This window comes from Ochotona princeps, chromosome 25, assembly GCF_030435755.1.
Source record: "Ochotona princeps isolate mOchPri1 chromosome 25, mOchPri1.hap1, whole genome shotgun sequence".
In the NCBI taxonomy this organism is placed as follows: Eukaryota; Metazoa; Chordata; class Mammalia; order Lagomorpha; family Ochotonidae; genus Ochotona; species Ochotona princeps.
The window spans coordinates 10,183,167-10,202,691 of record NC_080856.1 but is presented as its reverse complement, the minus strand read 5'-3'; the positions used below and the strand labels follow the sequence as shown (position 1 = coordinate 10,202,691).

Below are 19,525 nucleotides of genomic sequence, written 5' to 3'. Positions count from 1 at the left end.
TTCACAAGCAGAAGCTGTTCACATTGGACAATGTGAGAAGTACTGAAAAAGCACCAAGAAAACAAAAGGTTGTCAATCCTGAGAGGCTGCAGTTTGCTCAAGTCAGGCCGGCTGGAGGCTTAGCTCAAGAGGCTGACCTTTGAACAGCAGCCCAGCCCAGCCCAGCCCATGCACATCTTGACTGCACAGGCCTACTGAGGGTGGTAGTAGGGGGAGTGGGAAGAGGGGATCTGATGACCGCAAGGAGAGAATTAAAGACGCATGTTTATCTCAATACATTTGCTCTCATTAAAGTTCATATTCACTGACATCATACATCTCCTTGAAAAGGCCTGCCCACCCACCATTAATTAAAGCCACATTTGAAAAAGTCAGTGTGTGCACTTTTATTGCAATCAAAAGTAGCCTCCTAGGTTCTGCAGGGTAAGCAGGAGAATATCTGAGGCCTGACAGCTGTTCACCTCTGAGCAAGGAAGAATCATGTGATTTACATTAGAAGGCATGTTTATTCAGGACCTAAAATACAATGGCTAAGATCTATGATGCTGAGCAGCTGAGACGTCCAATACCTAACAGCCTACTGAGCATAAATAATTAGCATTTATTTTGATAAGTCAATGTTCTTTGGGTACAGTATATGACCATATACCTTTATCTTCCCAAATAATCAGAGAAATCTAATTATGTCCCCTGTTTGAATAATTAAGCAGCACACTCCTAACAAAGACACCACACTTTATAACTTTTACATATGATATCTATTGTCAAAACAGAGGTCAATGTAAATTTTTTTCATTCAAATCATTGCACAAACAGTAATGACCAATAGTTGTATGATTGCACAACCACATTCTATATTCTTGGCAGTGGTTACTGTAGTTTCATAAATTCATAAAAATAAGAAATGTTGACTTTTAAAGTTCAAGAAAGGTACTATTTGTAAACAGTTCAGGTCACACTCATCTTGTTTCGTTTTTCCCTTCCAACTTCCTTTAAATGATATTTGTTTTCTCCAGGAATCTACGAAAATGGTTTTCACCCAAACTAATCTTCATTCTTTTCCCTTTGAATCCCACCAGCCCTTGGAGACTTTACAATTTTATGCCGATCTTCCTTTCTATATCGCTATCCAGTACATTTCTATATTGTAGTGACAATAGGGAAACTATGGCTATCTCTTCCCATTAGTTTATTCCAGAAAAATTCTGGTCAACTGTTTCATTAACCCAGCCAATTTATTCTTTCTATGTAGAGGCATATCAGGCAGGATTCTGGTCCTGCCATCATAAAGAGATGGGTCATCAATAGATCTGAGCACTGGCACTGAAATGGTTTAATGCTAGGTCAGAAGAACTGAAACCTGAGTTCTAGCCCTTATTTTTTCTAACAACTTGCCAGGTGACATGAGGCTCTGTGGCTCCATGTTACAAATAGGTGCTAAGGGATGACTACTTGATCATAGGCCCACAGCTCAGGAAGTGAGTCAAGACTAGCAGATACGGCACCAGAGTACCCCTTGGGGGCTGTGTCTTCCCTAGGCCACTTATTCTTCCAGCATAAAACAAAACAAACAAACAAAACCCAGTTTTTATGAGTGACAACTGCATCTGGTTCTGAAAGAGCATTCCTGAATAAAGAAGCCAACAGACCATGCCTGGTGAATTTCACAAATCGTTTGTGAGAAAATGGCTCTGGGAATTGCTAACTCTTACACGCAACCATCCATTGTACCATCACTATATGGGAGGAAGCACTAGCGTAGTCCACAGACTAAATCTGCTTGAATGAACTAGGATCCAAAGGGACCATAAAACACTTGCCTCAACACAATGCCAAAAGCAATGGGTGGACTCCTCCAGCTCAGCTGTGGGAAGAAAAGTGGAGTGTGGGTGGGGATCTTCTAACCCAGCCGGTGGTATTCTTTAGAACAAACAGCCCTGTGCTGGGGGACAGTGGAAAATCTCTACAGCACTTTATCAGTATAAGGAAAGTTTTAGAGAATCTCTGCTCAAGTGATGACCAGGGCCACACGGCCTACAAAATAAGCACCACGGCATTTCCATACCTTCCTGCCAGCTCGGTTGTTATGAAGATTCATCAGGGCTCTGGCATCCTTTCCTTTTCTTTCCTTGGCATCCACAAATGCCCGGGCAAAGCGGATGCCATAGTCAATGTTGTCACTGCAGCCGCCCCAGTCAAAGGTGCCTTTGCTGTCCTTGGTGGTTCCCTTCTTCTTTGGATCACAGGAGCAGGATTTTAATTCTCCTTGGCTACAGGCCCTGGTGATGGCAAATACAACTCCGGCTGAGGAGATGGCGTAAACAAAGGCAGATTCCCGACTACCTGCAACAAAAATGCTTTTCTTAAAAGTGGTCAAGTAGCACTAGTCCTGAAGAACTCTCACACGGTGACTGTAATATTTGATCTGGCCCTGACATCCTTTGATGCTAGACAACAGGCTATGGGTATACACTAGAAGATTCCATTTCTAGAGCCAAGGTTTGTTCTTTAATATTGTCACCTAAAGAGGGTTTTGTTGGTTCAGATACCTGTAGAACAATGCTTCTCAAAGTGAGTAATAAGCGTTAAAGACAAAAAAGGCCTAGCCCAGTTCCTGGCTTTCAATCCTGGTTTCATACATGACATCCCACCTTACTTTCCTCATCTTAAAATACATGCTACAATGTGATTGTTCCATGATATTTATGGGGGGATTCACAGCTTCTGTTGGGAAAACCCCCTGAACTTCTGCACATGACCAAAGACACTCATATGCATTTAAATCATAGACACAGAAAGACTGAATTCAGAGAAAGTCAGGGGCTGAGGTGGGAAGGACAATTCCGGCAGTTACCAGCTCCTGGCGTCAACACTGAACTTTGGCTTGGCATCAACTTTCACAAGTAATTGAAAGATTGTTGAAGGCAATATGCAATATCCTTGAGTTACATACTATGTCTAACTATTAAGGTGAATTTACTCTCTTCTGGAACACCTGCACTAATCACTGCTATTGGGGAAAAGACAGTGAAAAGCTTTTCTTTGGTTGTTCTTGAAGGAAACAAATTTACCGCCTATAATTAGACTCCGGCAAGAACCCTTTTGGGGTGCTTTCTTAGAATTGTTCTTTATTAGACCAAGGCTACTTTCACTTACAGGCTGAAAGGTACATATTTCAGTGCAATAACTACATTAAATTATTTTAATAATCTGTGGTAACTCATAACGCGCTGCTTTGGTATAGTGACAGATATAAGGCTCTTTAGGGTCCTTGTGCACCTTGTTTCTCAAGTGGAGCTGTATTTCATTGTTATTAGCATGCTTTTTTATTAATGATTGCTGCAGCAAATCTATTCACAATCAAAATAGAAGCTAGACAACCTAATGCCAATGCAAGGCAGCAAACAGAGAAGCGTGGGGTGACTCAATGTGTCAAGACCAGGGCAGCTTTTGGAACTACACAGCTGGGATCACAAACCACCTTTTTGCATGGAAGCCCTGCTTGTTTCCGTTTGTCATTCATGGCTAAAATTTATTATATGTCCCTGGCAATATTTGCTCTGCTAGCCTCATTATTAAAAATCAGGAAAACATATCTACACCCTATTAAATGGCGCTTACCTCAGCCTTCAGAAAAATCGCTCTAGAAACCTCTAACCATCAAAAAATAATAATAATAAAATAAAATTTTTAAAAAGGAAGAAAAGAAAAAAGGAATCAGTCATCCCTTGTGGTCAGGTGAAATCAACTGGATGAATATTTGCTTCAGGTAGTTGGGTGTGCTCTCTTGGATAGAAATGTGATGTGTGTGGGAGCTGTCTGAAAGAGTCCCCGCTTGCATTATCAGGGACCCAGAATTCTAAACGGAATTGAGATATAAAGGAAGCTGAGAGCTTGCACATGACTTAATCAGGTAGTGGCTCTTAGATCATTAGCCTTCTAAAAAAATCTCCATTTTATAGTTTAGGAAAATATCTTTTGGATTGTTAACTCATTTTCTTACGCCTGGTTTTGGATTTGGTGCCCAGTGCCCCTGGTTAGAGATACCACAGAGAGGGGGAAGAAAAACCCTCCTAAATGCTTAACATATTGGGCACTAGTATTCTTGTTTCAGGAGAAAGAAATTTTATGAGGTGGTCATTTAGGGGAAACGTACAGAAGATGTAGGTGATGGTGTGTCAGCAGATAAGATTTTCAAACCAGCACAGGAAAAATGATCGAGGTATAGAATTCATCTTGGTGTAAGGTGTAGACAATTACTTCAACTTACTGGTTTGAAGAACAAGAGATCACAGTTGTCTACATTTCACAAGTAATATTTCAAGCAAAAATATCACCCTTCTAAATACCATTCAAACATGTTACTAAACAGCTGAGTGTTTATTTATTTAAATAAAAAACATAGCACACTGACTGGCTTTTCGTTTTACATCCAGATGTTTTGATATCACATAGATACAGCCTTAAGATGTTTTCAGTTAAGTGTTTCAGATGAATCACTAAAATGCTATGTGTGAAATAGTAGCACATTTCAAGAACTGGCAGTGCAACAAAACAAATTTTCATCTTTGGCCTCTTCTTAGAAAAATGGATCCTTTTTAGAGCCGTCACAAAATCCAAACCTAGACGATGCCATTTATGCCCCCTTATGTGTGGCTGTTGCAGTTTCTCTCAGTTTTGAATTGAAATGCAGCAGTGTCTGTGAAGTGTATAGGCATTGTTTTTGTTACCTGGGAATGCCAAACAGTAAAAGCTAGAGTTTCTTGAAGAATGTGGGTCATTCAATTCTCTTGAATTTTTTATTTTAAATACATATATTTTATACACAAATATGTATATTTATATATTATAAATATATAATTATAGTAGGTATAATTGATATATTATGTAATATATAACATACAATCATATATATACAATATATAATATATAAATATAAAACATAAGTATAATATATTGTAATTAGTAATAATTATAATACCAAAATATGTACATGTAAAATATATAATATATAAAGTATTTATATTTCTATCAAACTTAAAAAGAGGAGACCTAATCATCTGTTGATTTGCCGTTTCAAGGCTTATTCTAGAATTTTGGAGGCATATTCTTGCAAGAATATTTCTGGCAATAGTCTGCAAAGTGTGCCTGTGACCTACAAGAGTCTGCAAAGAGTCACTCAAAATGCTGGTTTGACCTGGCTCTGGCCCCCTGAGGCACACAGGCAGATGGTCACCATCTCTCTACTGACCATGCAGGCTTTTAGTAACCTGAATGTCTTCTCTGTATACGGTGTTTCTCCTTGCCTTTCCTATTAGTCTATAAGCAAATTTAGGTTTTCAAAGGAGAGTTCTTTACAACTCTCAGATATAAATTTCCCTCCAAGCAATTAATTGTGGAAAAATTTTAGATTGCCTCATTGGAATTTCCGGATTATTTTCAGGATAAGCTGCTGTACACCAAATTCAGTCCTCTCCTAACCAATACAAAGTCATTACTGATGCTCCTAGGCGTTTGTGTGTTTGGGAAGGAATTGGGCCTTGTGTGCACAAGGCAAATTGTGTAGCGTGGATGATTTAAGGTTGAAGTACATTGGCAAAGCATCCAGCTTCTTTGGGAAGGAATCTGAAGGAAATACTGGTTAAAAATCTCTTATTTACCTGGGGGGCTCAAAGTCAAACTGGTTTAGTTTCTTCTAGTTCTACCTACTTCCTTGTAGCAACTTTGCACTTCTGAAGAAGCCAACATGGCCAAGATGAAGATCCAGTGTTTTATGGAGGAGTACCTTTTCCAGATACATTAGTACTATCTGTAGGATCATTGGTTTAAATTGCTTCTTTTGATTTGTGATCTAAATAATCTGGTTCTAATAGGCTTATTTGGTAAATGAGCAATGCATCTACACTAAATCACTGGAAAATGCTTGGGAGCTCTTTGAAAAAGAAGGGTTCTGATAAATGCTGAGAGCCTGTGCATAATGTATCCGAAGATTACTTGTGCTAGATATTTGCAAGCTCCCTTTGACAAGGTCCAGCACTTTAATTGATTCACTGGTGAGCTAATCTAGGTGAAGTCTTAAAATTCCAGGCAGCTGAAATTTACTATTAACCTTTCAAAAATCTGCGATGTCATATCGAAACTCCAAAAGGAATGCAGAAGAGTATAGTTCTTAAACTGGAGAATAAAATTGCAGAATATCGCAGTAAATTAACTTTAGGAATACTCCAAGAGTGAGAGTACTACGCCCTTGGGGGATTTTAGACATTCAGTTATGCATTTGGCCTCATAAAACCCTAGGGCTGTGATGATTACATGATAGAAACACCCTCTGTTAAGCATTACCAAGTGCACAGCCTGGACAGTTTTCTTCAGAATCATGGTGGTGGGGGAGTGGGCAAAAGACAAGTGTACAGTTTCCTGTTTCTGGGGTTTGCACATCAACTATTGTGTTTTGAGACAGATATCCCCATGTCAAATAGGCGGTGTTATTTCTTGGAGAAAGCTAATAATGCCAAGTTAGTCGATGGGCATTATTTGGAAATAAAACCTGATTTCCAATGAACTTTCTCTGCAGACTAGCTAAAGAGTTACTCTGGGTATCGAAAAGTGATTTTTATCATTGGATAATGTCTAAGTCACCTTTAAAGGGTGAAGAAGTCCAGATATTCTTGATTCCTACCCCTGTCCTCCCTAACAATCTGACTCCGTGCAGTGCAGCTGCAAATCAATAGGTTGCTCACCAGAGGTTCATTCATTCAGTGGTGGTAATGAATGAATGGGGCCTGCAACATACCAGGTGCCAAGATAGGCACAAGACCGTGAGCTAGGTCCTGCCCTGACAAATGCACAACTCCTCATAGCAAGGCTCGATAGAGGGTGATTGAGGCTGAGGAGCTGAACAGAAGGTCAAAGGCATCAAGGAGACTTGCTTCTTGCTAATTTTCACTCTGTGCTTCTGTAATCATGAGAATCTTTGGCTGATAAAAAGATGGTAGTATTCTCTCTCGCTCTTCTGAAATATTTTTCTGGGAGCTTTCAGCCCTAGAAAGATAAAGTCAGAAGAGCCCTTTGACTCTTTCTTCCTGTCTCCTAGAGACAAATTCTGAGCCAGGAGGCAAGCGCTGGGTAGCAGTGATGAATAGAGCAAAGAGTGAAGATGCCAACCTCGGGCCCTATGTTCTACTCCATGACTGGCCTCTTTGATAAGACTTTAGATAAATTGCATGGTTTTCTAGTTCTCATCTTACAACCCGAGTCAGTGACACCCAGCAGCACAAAAATGGGCTGTGAAGAACCACGGAGAAGTATGAGGAGGGGTGCATCCCTGGAGCCAGGGCAAGGCAAGAGACTTACTTCGGAGCAGGACCTTGCCAAAGAGGCTGTGATCCTTGTCCATGGTGTTGCAGTTCCAACGATGCTGGCGGAACTGATGTTGACACTCTGCTGTCCATTCGGCCACACCCTGGCTTATGGCACGCATCACGTCCGGGTGTCGGTGGCACAGCTGACGCTGGCGGCTCACCAGTCCGGGCACATTGTCACACATCACCCTGGAGGAGTCACCTGTAATTTTCATCTGCCTGGGAAGGACCGACAGAGAGGAGAGAGACATGAACAAGGAGGCATGACTTGGCATTTTCTAGGAGCAAAAACACCATCCTAGCATGAGTTCTTGAACTGGTGGGTGATTCAAGACAGCAGGGGTTATTTGAGTTATAGCTCAGTGGGGAATGATCTGGTAGAAGCCACCCCCGTCCACCCCAACACACACAAGAGTGTTGCTTCTCTTAGACTTGTAGCCAGGGCCACCCAATGATTTCAGGGTGAGGAAGGCAAGGTCTGTAGCCAGAGAACTGAATGAGTAGGGAGGAGAAAATGCCTTTGGGGAGGATACATGAGGATTTTTTTGTAGAAGACTGCCATGGTAATGACACAACATGTCTGAACTTGGCTTTGGAGGAAGCCAACCTTAGGAAGACCCCGACTCGGTTTATTTAACCTAGTATCTTAAACACTGTCTGTATCCGTCTAATCAACACCTGCGGTGATTTCTTTTTATACTCTCCTCATGAGCATGGCATGCTTACTTTAAAAAAAAAATCTCTCAAATATTTTAATTTTCTAGCTGTCTTTGTCTTTTATGGAAAATCTTTTTTGGGGGGACCTTTTTCTATTGTTATGAAGGACACTCAGTGTTTGGAAGAATCAAACAATGTTATAGCTCCATACAGTACTTTTCGAAAAGAAACTTTAACAACAACAACAAAAAATTACATCATCATCCCTACCCAGATGTTCTCTATTAGTTGTGAAATGTTTAGAAAGGTACCTTTTATATAACCCAAGCTGCCATAGGTGTCTTTTGAAGCGATCAAACAGAGAGAATGTCTTTTTCTTGTATTTTCATTATTTTATATGATCATAAAATTGTTACAGCTGTGACTTCCAAAGAATATACTGAAGTGACAGCTGAGAGACAATGTGACAAAAAAGCCCAAGTAATAAATAATGTTTATACACCCATGGACACAGAAATGGGCATTTTATTGAAAAATGGTCAGTCTGATAAATCAATCTTTGATACTATGTCAGCAATGTCAAGGCTAAACGCCTTTCTGCTCAAAGCTACCTTGGGAAGGAATTGAACTCCTCTCCCCATTAGTATTCCTTGCCGTCCCTTCCCCTTCTGAGGTACTCGGTGTCTTCCTAAAAAGTTCGCTTCTCAAGGCTCTCACTTGGCCAAGAAGCCTTACTATTTCAGCGGATTCTTGACAACTTGGCTCCGGTAAGCAGTCATTCCAAGTCAGTCTTCCAGTGTCCTTTCCGGAACTCCTACAAGTGGACTTCACAACCTTTACCTCCATCTCCTTCCGACATCAGAAAGTCGGGAAACTGGAGGGAATGGGGGCAGGGTTTCTGAATGGAGAGACGCTTTGCCTTAGGGCACCGTGCTAAGACCTGCCACGGTTCGAGGTTACATCACCACGCGCAATAAATCAATAATAAGACATCAGATCAATGACTTATAAAGAACGGACGCCAATGAAGTTACTCTCACGGAGGGTGTGTGTGTTGGGGGGGGGCAGCCTTTGGACGCGGGACCTCTTAGACCTCCGCCGCTGGGGGCTGTGACTTGGCCAGTAGGCGATATTATGGACCTAGGGACAGCGGGGCGCTCTTCTGCCTCGCTGTGGGGGAAGCAATAAGAATGTGGAACGATGGGAAAACATACATTGGTGGTCTGCTAATCACGCTACAGTTTGGGGTGGAGAGAGAGGTAAAAGAGGCAGATATAGTTTTCAAGGTGGATTTACACAAACCTTGAAAGGTGGATTTACATACATGTGCGTACACACACACACACACACCCACACACCCGCATCCATCTGTGTAGATCGCTCTGGCGCGGCTCTCTACTGTATCTGAAATTGGCTTATTTTGTAGTCGTTCAGCCGAATCCAAATAATCCAAACATCCTAGCTTGCAATCCAAACGGCAAGTGATTCCCTCCCCCCCGAGTTGTCAAAACTAAAAGGGTCTTCCCCAGAAGGGGTAGGGATGGGGCAGTGCGGGTTCCAGGGGGCAGCACCAACCCCTTTCACTGGCAGGGACCCGGTGCGGTCCCTGCTCCCCTCTTTTCCCTTCTCCCAAGCGCCCCTTGCCTCTACTCCAGTTCTGGAGGTACTTACCACCATGAAGAGCTGACCTCAGGGCTGAGCCAGGTCAAGAGCAGCGGTAGCCCCAGCCAGATTCGACCGAAAGGGGCGTTCATATTAACCCCGTTGCATCTGCATCAGGTCAGACTCCGTGTGCGGGCGCCATGCGTGCGCCGAGCAGAAGCGCTCAGCGCTGGGAGCGCCTCGTCACGGCCGCTGGCGCCGCGCCCCCGCCCCCTGCTCGAGTCGGCTGCAAGTGGCGAGACTTGCTGATAAAGTTTCAAAAGACGAGCCGGCAGAGCGATAAAGGCCAGCCCGGGCCCGCCTCGCCCACAGCCCAATTCCCCCAGGCGAGAGAGCACGGGAGCTGTGCGCCCCTATCCGACCTCACCTCCGCACCCTGCTGGCCACTGCCGCAGCCAGAGAGGGGGCGCTGTGTTGTGCAGGGGCTCGGGTGGTAGGGTCCAGTGCACGAGCGGACTAGTGGATGTCCTGAAATGTCTGGGGGACATGGGGCTGGCACCTTGAGGGAAGCTCAGAGCCAAGAGCCAGTGGGCTTGGCCCCATGAACATGCGTTCCGGATAGGCGAGACTAGCCCCGGGTACATATTCACATGCACACGTCCCTAAGAAGGTGGGGATACGAGGGCAAGGGGGGCATGGTGACTGTGGGATGCAAGAATCCATTCACAGCTTGGCTTTTCTCCTGCTACTTTGGGAATTCAGAGCTGCCATGCCTCTGCAGGGCAAGGTTGCAGAGAGATAGGCAAAGCCTCCTCCGGCAAATAAAGATCTGTATACTGGGTATCTCCTTGGTGGGCTGAATCATGAAGCCCCTCCAGGAAGATCAGAGTCCCTGGGGCCTTCCCCACGGCTGTCTCAGGCAGCACGGGAGACCTTGCGCTGTCCACGTACAACCAGCCCCTCCCTAGCGCTGCGGAGCCTGGAGATCACATAGGGAGGGCCCTGGGTCAGCATCCAGGGCCGGGGTCACACCTCCCCTCTCCCCCGCAGCACTGGGGAAGCGCGACTGGTGGAGGTCCAAGGACCCTCAGCTCTGGACCTGGGTAGGGTAGAGCTTAGCCTGAGGGGCTCCAGCCCGCGGGTGGAGCATCTTAAGCCACAACTGGCGTGCCGCCCCGTGGTTTATCACCGGAAAGGAAGGAAGACCAGGAACTCGCAGCGGCCGTGAACTGTTCCATTGCTCTTTTCCTGGGGTGGAGGGACCCGTCCGCCCGCCCTAGAGTGTACGCTTGCGGAGAGAGAGAGAGAAAGAGAGAGACAGATGGGGTGGGGGCGTATTGTTTGCAAGTGGGGCAGCCAGATAGGCAGGACAGGCGCTCCCTCTGCGCTCTCACCCCTAGGTCACCAGGACCTGAGCGTCGACCCTCCCTGAGCGCAGTGAGGGTCTGGACGAGGCAAAGTGCAGGGACGCCAAAAACCTGAAAGATGCTGTCATCACCACCACTTCCCCCCAAACGCCGGTCCCTGGCAGGTCCGTCCCTTCCCAAGCTGACCCAGATACATCCCCATTGGGGTCCGGAAAGGGAGTGGAGGGAAACAAGCACTGAGCCACCCACGACTCGGGAAGAGCAGGGCTCTGCGCCAGGGCAGCTCCGTGCGGTATCGCCCGCCCCGACCCAGGGGGTGGGGTGGGGTGGGGAGTAGTTCTGCTGTTTCTTGCACTGGGGCACGCAGGGCAGCTGTGGAGGGTGCCCGCTTCTGCCTGCCTGGAGAGGGCGTGTGCAGGGTGCCCTGGTGCCTCTGTGCTTAAATGCCCCCACAGGGAACAGAGGCGGATGCTAAACTTCACTTTCTCCCTCCCCCTCCTCTGTCGGGCCTTTTTTTTTTTTTTTTTTTTTTTTTTTTTTTAAGGTGAATCTGCTACTTTGGGACTCATAGAAGAGATGATTGTCCTTAGAGGAACCTTAACTTGTGGAGCAAGTTGGGGAGGCGGTGTGTGTGTTGGGAAAGGTAGGCAGTAGTGTGAGCATGGAAGCCACCTGACACTCCAAGTGCCAGCCATCTGGGCACATGGTATCCTCATGGCTAATGGGTTTCTGAAATATGTGGAGTATACCTCCTGTCCAGGAGACCTGCCCTACACTCGATAGTTGAAGCCAATGGAGTGATCTAAACCTGAGAAGGACCTCCTAGAAAAAGGCAAGAACCATCCTCAAAGTGAAAGGGGAACCTTCTCCGAAGGACTACCTCAGTGGAGGGCTGCAGGAAGCACTGTCCCCTGCAGGGAAGAAATGGGTTTGGGTGCAATGTAAAAGACTGAGTAGACTCAGGACAAGCAAAGTCCAGATCTGAATGAAGGTCCGCCCAGACACCGCTGCCTGAGCTGTCTGGAGGCCTCTGGCGCAGACCACTGGTTCCCTTCCAGATCTATGACTGTTCCACTGCCGTCCTCCACCCCTGTGCACCAAGGACCCAGCCCTCAGTCCGTGCAGCAACCCTTCCTTGCACATGTCTTTACTCCCCCCATCTTGGCTCTACTTAATTCTCTTGATAGGACCTCCAACCTGCAGACAGGAGAGGTAGTAAAGACTTGAGAAACGTCAGGGAGAAAGAAGGGCACAGCCTCGTTTCTCTGGCAATCAGAACTACCACCGTAAAGAACAGTTAGTAGTAGATAATGAAGTGAATTGCACATGACATCAGCCTAACCATAGCAGATGATGAGGTAAGGAAAGACTGGGTTCAGCGTGTCTTTACATCTAAATTTTAACATCTGATTTCTTTTTAATTTAACAAGAAATCTCGGATGACTGTAAAATTCATTTACAGTACACAGGATCCAGTTCTCTTCTTAGAGAGGAACTGAAGTTACTTGTAACTTCAGTATAGCCTTGAAGCCAAGTGAGTCAGTCTATTTTTCTAGTTAGATCCATTGTTTGTCTAATCTCCCAGGGCACAGAAAGAGAACTAATTTACTACCAAAGCATCTCCACCCTTTAGAAGTGGAGAGTTACTTAAACCCAATAGGCATTTGTCTTTCCATCTGAATAGGCTGCTTCCGAAGGCAGTGACTTGTACTATAGCCACTTGTTAGCAAAATGGGAAGTTCTAATACCAGTCAAGTAAATCTTACTGTGTATTTAAAAAAAACTATTTATTTAAAAGGTATAATTACAAAAAAGTGAGTGAGGGAGAGATCTTTCATCTGCTGGTTCACTCCACAAGTGGCTGCAAAAGCTAGGGCTGGGCCAGGTGGAAGCCAGAAGTTGGAAACTTTGCTTCTTTTGGGTCTCCTAGGTAGATGGCAGAGACCCCAGGCACTCACCTAGGGCCATCTGCTGCTGCTTTGCCCAGGTACATCAGCAGGGAGCAGAAGTGAAGAGGCAGGGACTCAAACCGATACCCATATGTGATGCCTTTGTCATGTGGGGTGGCATTCCACTATGTCCGCTCAATGTATACATTAATGTGACTGAAGATGCTTGCATTCAGTCTTGACAAGGTAATAGATACATGACCTCTCCAACAGGGAAACAAGGCGGACAACAGGAAGGTGATTTACCAAACCAAAGTTAACACCCATGGAAGAAAGACAACATCATACCCACAATGTAATCTCATCAACAACAAAAACCCTAGGGGCCTGCAGTATGTTGGTATATCGGGCTGATCAGGATGCACTAGCTTCCTACATGGGCCCTGGATTAGGCCTTTTCACTTCCAATCTGCTAATAGTCCAGGAGAGTAGCAGAAGATGGCTCAAGTCCTTGAGACGTTGCACCCATGTGGGGGACCCAGACGCTCCTGGATCCCAGCTGCAGACTAGCCCAGCTCTGGCCTTTGCGATTTTTTGAAGGTAGTGAACCAGCAGAGAGAAGATTTCTCTCTGTGTCTCTCCTCTCTCTCTCCCTGTCTCTCTGAAACCCTGACTTTCAAATAAAAGAAATATATCTTAAATAAGAAAGCTAATAAACAAACAAAAAACCCCCAAAGGAGCCCCATTCACATGAGAAGGCAACCAATGGAAACTGACCCCTGAGCAGGTCTAGATGTAGGAATTATCAAGAACGAAATTTTAAAGTCATTCTTATAAGCGATCTAATGTTTGAAGAAAATTGTGGTCACAATGAACAAATAGTTGAAGAAACTCTATAGAGAAACTGAAGCCATAAGGAATAAGTACAAATGCTAGAAGTGAAAAGTCCAGTTCCTTTTAAGTAACTTTTTATCCTTCCCCCCAAAGCTTTAGCATCTGGAAATTTGTTAACATTTTAGAATTCATGTTGTCCTAGAGAGGCTCTTTTCAAACTGATGTCTTATTTTTCTTAGTTACTCATAAGAACACATCTGAACAACCAGTTAGAAAGAGCTTATTTGGATGTAAAAACCTGAAATTCATGCAAACTTTTTCATAACACATATACATAAACTTTTTGAAAATTACTTGTAGAGAAAAAAGTTGTCTCTCCATCTCTTGTTCTCTGTGTGTGTATGTATGACACAGTGAAAAGGTTTTAATTATAATTGGAGATCTACAAGAAGAGAGAATGGGACTACAGAGATGTCTGGAGAATTGACAACTAAGCATCTTTCAAAATTGATGTAAGATCACACACAGACACACACACACACACACACACACACACACACACACAGAGCCTGAAAACTCACAGTGGGATAGACACAGAGAAACCCAACTCATGCTTAGCAACTTAAGTTGCTGACAAAGACAAGGACAAAAATGTAAAAGGTAACACAGAAAAGAAACACATTAGGTTCAAGGGAGAAATTATGATTGACTTTTCATCATAACGAATGATATGTTTAAAAAATCGAGGGGGAGGGACACTTTGAATTCTCTGTTTGTTGTTAAGACCCTCCAAAAATAAGACAAAAATACACTGAAATAAAAGTTAAGAAAATCCATTATACTATAGTACTGAGGATAAACATTAGGCTAATTCTTTAGGTTAAAGAAAAATGGTCCCAGGTAGAATTATGGAATTGCAAGAAGGTACAACAGAACAAACAAAACAAAACAGGGAAAGATAAATACATGGAAAAAACAAGCAAACAAAATACCTACCTTACAGTTAAAATGTTGATTATAATCTATTTTGAAGTTTAAAATGTGCAGAAGAAAAATTTGTGACGTCACGAGCACAAAAAAGCAGCAGGGTACTTTGATTTGGGGTAAAATGCAGTAAATTCTATCCTGTCTTTCCCATTTAAAATAGCTGTATATTTTAGACAGAATGCATAGAGAAAGTATTGGAATACTCTAAAACTGAATGGTGGCAGCTGAATTTGGAAAGACTGAGAGTTTAGTTACTACTAAATGGTGGTGGGTTCCCCAGGTCATTTTTCCTTTGAGTTTTTCTGTTTAGACACAGAATAGCCAAAACCTTTAAGTGGGAACCTGACATTGACGGAGAGGCAAGTCTAGAGAAGCTATGTAGTCTGAGGACTAGGAAAGGGATTTCTACCACGCACTGAGTTCAAGTTCTCTAATGTTCTACATCCCTTGTGAAGTCCTGGACTGGCAGTTGGCAGTGGCAGCACTGCTGGAGCATCCCCCAGGTGCCTAAAACTCTTGAGTGAAGGGAAAATTCATCTCTGGGGGCGGGAAGGGGGGCGGTGTGCGAACAAGGAAGTGGGATAAAATTCCATGGCCTTTAAATTTTTTTTTTCTTTCCACCATGTGGCTCCAGACAAGTGGATAGTCATAGGAAGTATATGGAAAAATAAGATAACTGAAGCCACAAGTTGTGTTCAGAGCACAAAAATGTATGTTCTTAAGAAACATAAAGTCCTGGGGAAGTTTCAGAGAGTGAGGAGCCTGGGAAAGCAATTCCTTTAAATTATATGTGAACTGCTGTGCATATCCCCTAAACTGTGTACTTGTGGGTCTGCCCCTGAAGGTCACACCAAAGATCTTGAGATTGCATAGATCACCACCTAGTTTCCACAGAAACCCTTCGGTTGTACTCATATGACATCAACAGGTATAGTATCTCCAAACCTTTGAGAATGGATCTACCATCTGAACTAGAACCCACAGAAGGCTGGCCAGAATTTATAGCTTGAACCCCACTGAGTTTATTGTATGCTGAAACAAGAATATCAAGATTCTGAAAATACAGAATTTATATAAAACTCAAATTCTCTTAACAGTTTATTTCAATTGTCCAGTACAGTCAAAATTACTTGAGAATTAAAGAACCAGGAAAATCCCAGCTTCAATAGGAAAAGATAACCAGGAGACACTGCTATCACATGGCTCAGATGTTTATCAGACAAAGCCTCTAGAGCAGCTATCATAAAAATGCTCCAAAAAGTGAAGGTTATATTCTTGAAACAAACAGGCAATAGAAAGTCCTAGCAAAGACATGGAAAATGGAGAGAGGAGCCACATACAAGTTTGGGCACATTCATTTGCCAGGCACAAGGTAAAATATAGATGATGAAAGAAAATATGATTGAGTTTGAAGATAGAGAAACTATCTAATTTTAATAACACAGAAAAAGATTGAAACAGATCAAAAGGCACCTCTTGAACTACAGCACAACATATAATATTGTGTCATTTGAATCCTTGACAATTGGGAGAACAGTTTATTCAGGAAAGACTTTGTAAAAATAATGGCTGAAAACTTTCTAACCTTGGCCAAAGACACAAATAGATTCAAAAATCTCAAAAGACTTTAAACAGGATAAGCCCAAAGAAATTTATGCCAAATATATAGTTGCTTCAAAATAAAGGAAAGAAAACAGCTTGTTAACAAAAACAAATGCATTGCTTATTGAGAACAAAGGAAAAAAACAAGATTCCCCAAAGTACATTTTTCATTATACATTAAGAAGGCAAAAGAACCACCAGCTCAAAACTCTGCAAATAACCCTGAGCAGCGAAATAAAGAAACAGTTTCAAGTGAAGAAAATAGAGTTCATTGTCATCAGATGTGTTCTAAAAGAGCAGTTAAAGGAAATTCTTCAAGAATGGGAATTTAACAGCAGTCAAAAAAAAATCTGGAAGATGGGAGGACAAGGAAATGCCCAATATCAGTGCACGTACCTTGTAGGCCCTCCCCAGTTCTTCAAGCAGTGCTTGAGATTGAACTTGTCTGATAGGGATTCATATCATGCAGAGAGGTAAAACATAAACTATAAAAAACATGGGAGGGTGAAGGGACTTACCTGATGACAACATTCTATCCTTCTGCTGAAGTGGTGTAATGTTAATTCCAAGTATACTCTAGAAGGTTACCGAGGCACAATTTAAACCTAACAGTGTTCACTTGAAAAAGCTGTAGAAATAGTTATAGCAGAATAACATGGGAGACTAAAGTATTAAATGTTTAAATAGTGCAAAAGAAACCAAGAAAGGAGAAACAGAGGAACCAAAAACCGAGAGAACAAAGAGGAAGCAAATAATAAACCAGTAGATTTAAATTCCAACATATCAATAATTATACATAACACATGAATCCAACAGAGTGACTTACAAATAGATGATATGAATGGATTAAAAAAACCCACGAGACCTAACTACATGTCTTCCAATACAATAACACTGAAGACAGAAATTGTCTTTAAATACAATAAGGCTGGTAGGAGAAAGAGAAGGATGGAAAAGAATAAATGACACTAATGACAACTTTAAAAAGCAAGAGATCTATTAGAATGAATTAAATAATCAAAAAATGTGTACAGGGACAGGTAATAAAAAATTCAATTCACCAAGAAGACATCTAGTCATACATGTGCAGGAGGCAAACAACAGATCTTCAAACTGTGTGAAGCAAAAATTGATAAAACTGAAAGAAAACAGACCAATGTACAACTCTAATTGGAGATGTCAATAATTATTTTGTAGTAATTAACACAAAATGGACAGAAAAATCAGCAAGATCCAAAAGAACTCAACAATACCATCAAAAATTAGATTGACCTAGGGCCCAGCGCTGTGGCCTAGCGGCTAAAGTTCTCGCCTTGGGCACCCCGGGATCCCATATGGACGCCGGTTCTAATCCCGGCAGCTCCACTTCCCATCCAGCTCCCTGCCTGTGGCCTGGGAAAGCAGTCGAGGACGGCCCAAAGCTTTGGGACCCTGCACCTGTGTGGGAGACCTGGAAGAGGTTTCTGGTACCCAGCTTCAGATCGGCGCAGCACTGGCCGTTGTGGTCACTTGGGGAGTGAATCATTGGACAGAAGATCTTCCTCTCTGTCTCTCCTCCTCTCTGTATATCTGCCTTTCCAATAAAAATAATAAATTAATCTTTAAAAAAAGTTAGATTGACCTGATGTTCACAGAATGCTTCATTCTACAAGAGAGTTCATGTTTTTTTCAACTGCATGTGATATGTTCACTAAGACAGATCATATTCTGTATAACAAACCTTCACAAACTAACAGTGTATATAAATGTCAGTATAATTCAATATATAAATAGTATGAAAAAATGATGACTATCCCAAAGTATGTACAAAAATACATGCAGCTAGCCCTGAAGGAGCAAATCAAGTTACCACTAGCATGACCGGCATTCCACGTGATTGCCGGTTCGTGTCCTGGCTGCACCACCTCTGGTCCACTCCCTGCTACTGCACCTGGGAAAGCAGTGGAAGATGGTCCAAACACCTAGGCCCCCATGAGGGAGACCCTGATAAGGCTCCTGGTTCCTGGCCTTTGCCCGGCCCAGCCCTTGTTGTAGTAGTCATTTGGGGAATGAGCCAGCAGGTTGAAGATCTTGTTTTCGCAGCCTCTGCTGCCTCCTCTCTGTAACTCTGTATTCCAAATAAATAAAATAAATGTTAAATTCAGCAGCTGACACGAATTATAGGCTTAAACATCTTTTTACACAGAAACACTAAGAAAATCTATATAGATAACATTCAAGTACCGGTGGACAAAACCATAAGAATGAAGAGAATTTAGCAAAGTCAGGGGATTCAAGATCAAATAAAGTAACTTACCTTCCTAAGCCATCAATTAGTGATTTAAGCCTAATTCTAAATAACTGTTGAGGTGCTAAATATTAAAATACATCATAAAATCTTGGTATTTAAAATATGGTGTTGGCAACAAATAAGTACATGAAATACAATGTGAAATTTAGAAGTACCATCTAAGTACATTAGAAATTAGGTGTACAAAATGGACACCATTTCAAACCAAAAGGATGAAGATGGAAAACTGAATCACAGTCAATGTTTTTGTTTCAATATTTCATATGCAATACAAAATAATTTTCAGACGTATTAAGCACAATAATAAGAAAAGCAAAACTTTAAAGCCAGAGGTGTTTGAAAGGCAAAAGAGGAGCAGGAGAAAGAAGATATTTCAATATGTGCAATCTACAAGGGATTAATGTTTCAAATGATTCATGATCTAAAGGCATGTAGTGGTGGAGACACTGAGATGCCTACATCAGAGTGTCTGGCTCATGTCTGGCTCTGTTCTTTTCCAGCCTCTTGATCGTACAGGTCTCCGGGGCACCAGGTGATGGCTCAGGTACTGGGTCCCTACCACCCAAGTGGAGGACTCCTATTGAGTTATTGGCTCCTGGCGTTGGCCAGGCCCAGTTCTGGCTATGGTGGGTACTTGGGAAATTAGCCAGCAAATGAGTTTTCTGTCTCTGAAATGAAAATAGATAAACAAACATTAAGGAACTAGTAGACCAAAAAGTACAGTTGATAAATCAGGAAATGATAGTGATTAGGGAGAAATGACCTATGAACAGAAAGAGCTACTTAGTGGTCATCAGAAGAGCACAAATAAAACAAATGAAAAACTGATTTTAAGAAATCCAGTTAGTGTCCAATTTCCTTTGATTAACGCTAAGCACGGGCATGGTGAGGAGGGGAGTTAACACTCTCCATGGAGGCCTGTGCATTCATTCAGGC

The 19,525-nt window shown here is 42.8% G+C and overlaps 2 protein-coding genes across 2 annotated transcripts in view; both read right to left on the bottom strand.

The window, feature by feature from the left end:
* Nucleotides 1-10,257, bottom strand: part of WNT2 (Wnt family member 2) — a 39,451-nt gene extending 29,194 nt beyond the window's left edge. The window contains exons 1-3 of the mRNA XM_004592476.2: nucleotides 9,690-10,257; nucleotides 7,354-7,580; nucleotides 2,066-2,343 (exon numbers count right to left, since the gene is read on the bottom strand). Coding sequence (XP_004592533.1) covers nucleotides 2,066-2,343; nucleotides 7,354-7,580; nucleotides 9,690-9,772 — 588 coding nt within the window. The 5' untranslated portion in view covers nucleotides 9,773-10,257. The remainder of the gene's footprint in view (nucleotides 1-2,065; nucleotides 2,344-7,353; nucleotides 7,581-9,689) is intronic.
* Nucleotides 10,258-18,140: 7,883 nt separating this feature from the next.
* The window catches only part of ASZ1 (ankyrin repeat, SAM and basic leucine zipper domain containing 1), a 58,062-nt gene continuing 56,677 nt past the window's right edge, over nucleotides 18,141-19,525 (bottom strand). Inside the window, exon 14 of the transcript XR_009247634.1 lies at nucleotides 18,141-18,406. The gene's annotated coding sequence lies outside the window, so the exon portion shown is untranslated. The remainder of the gene's footprint in view (nucleotides 18,407-19,525) is intronic.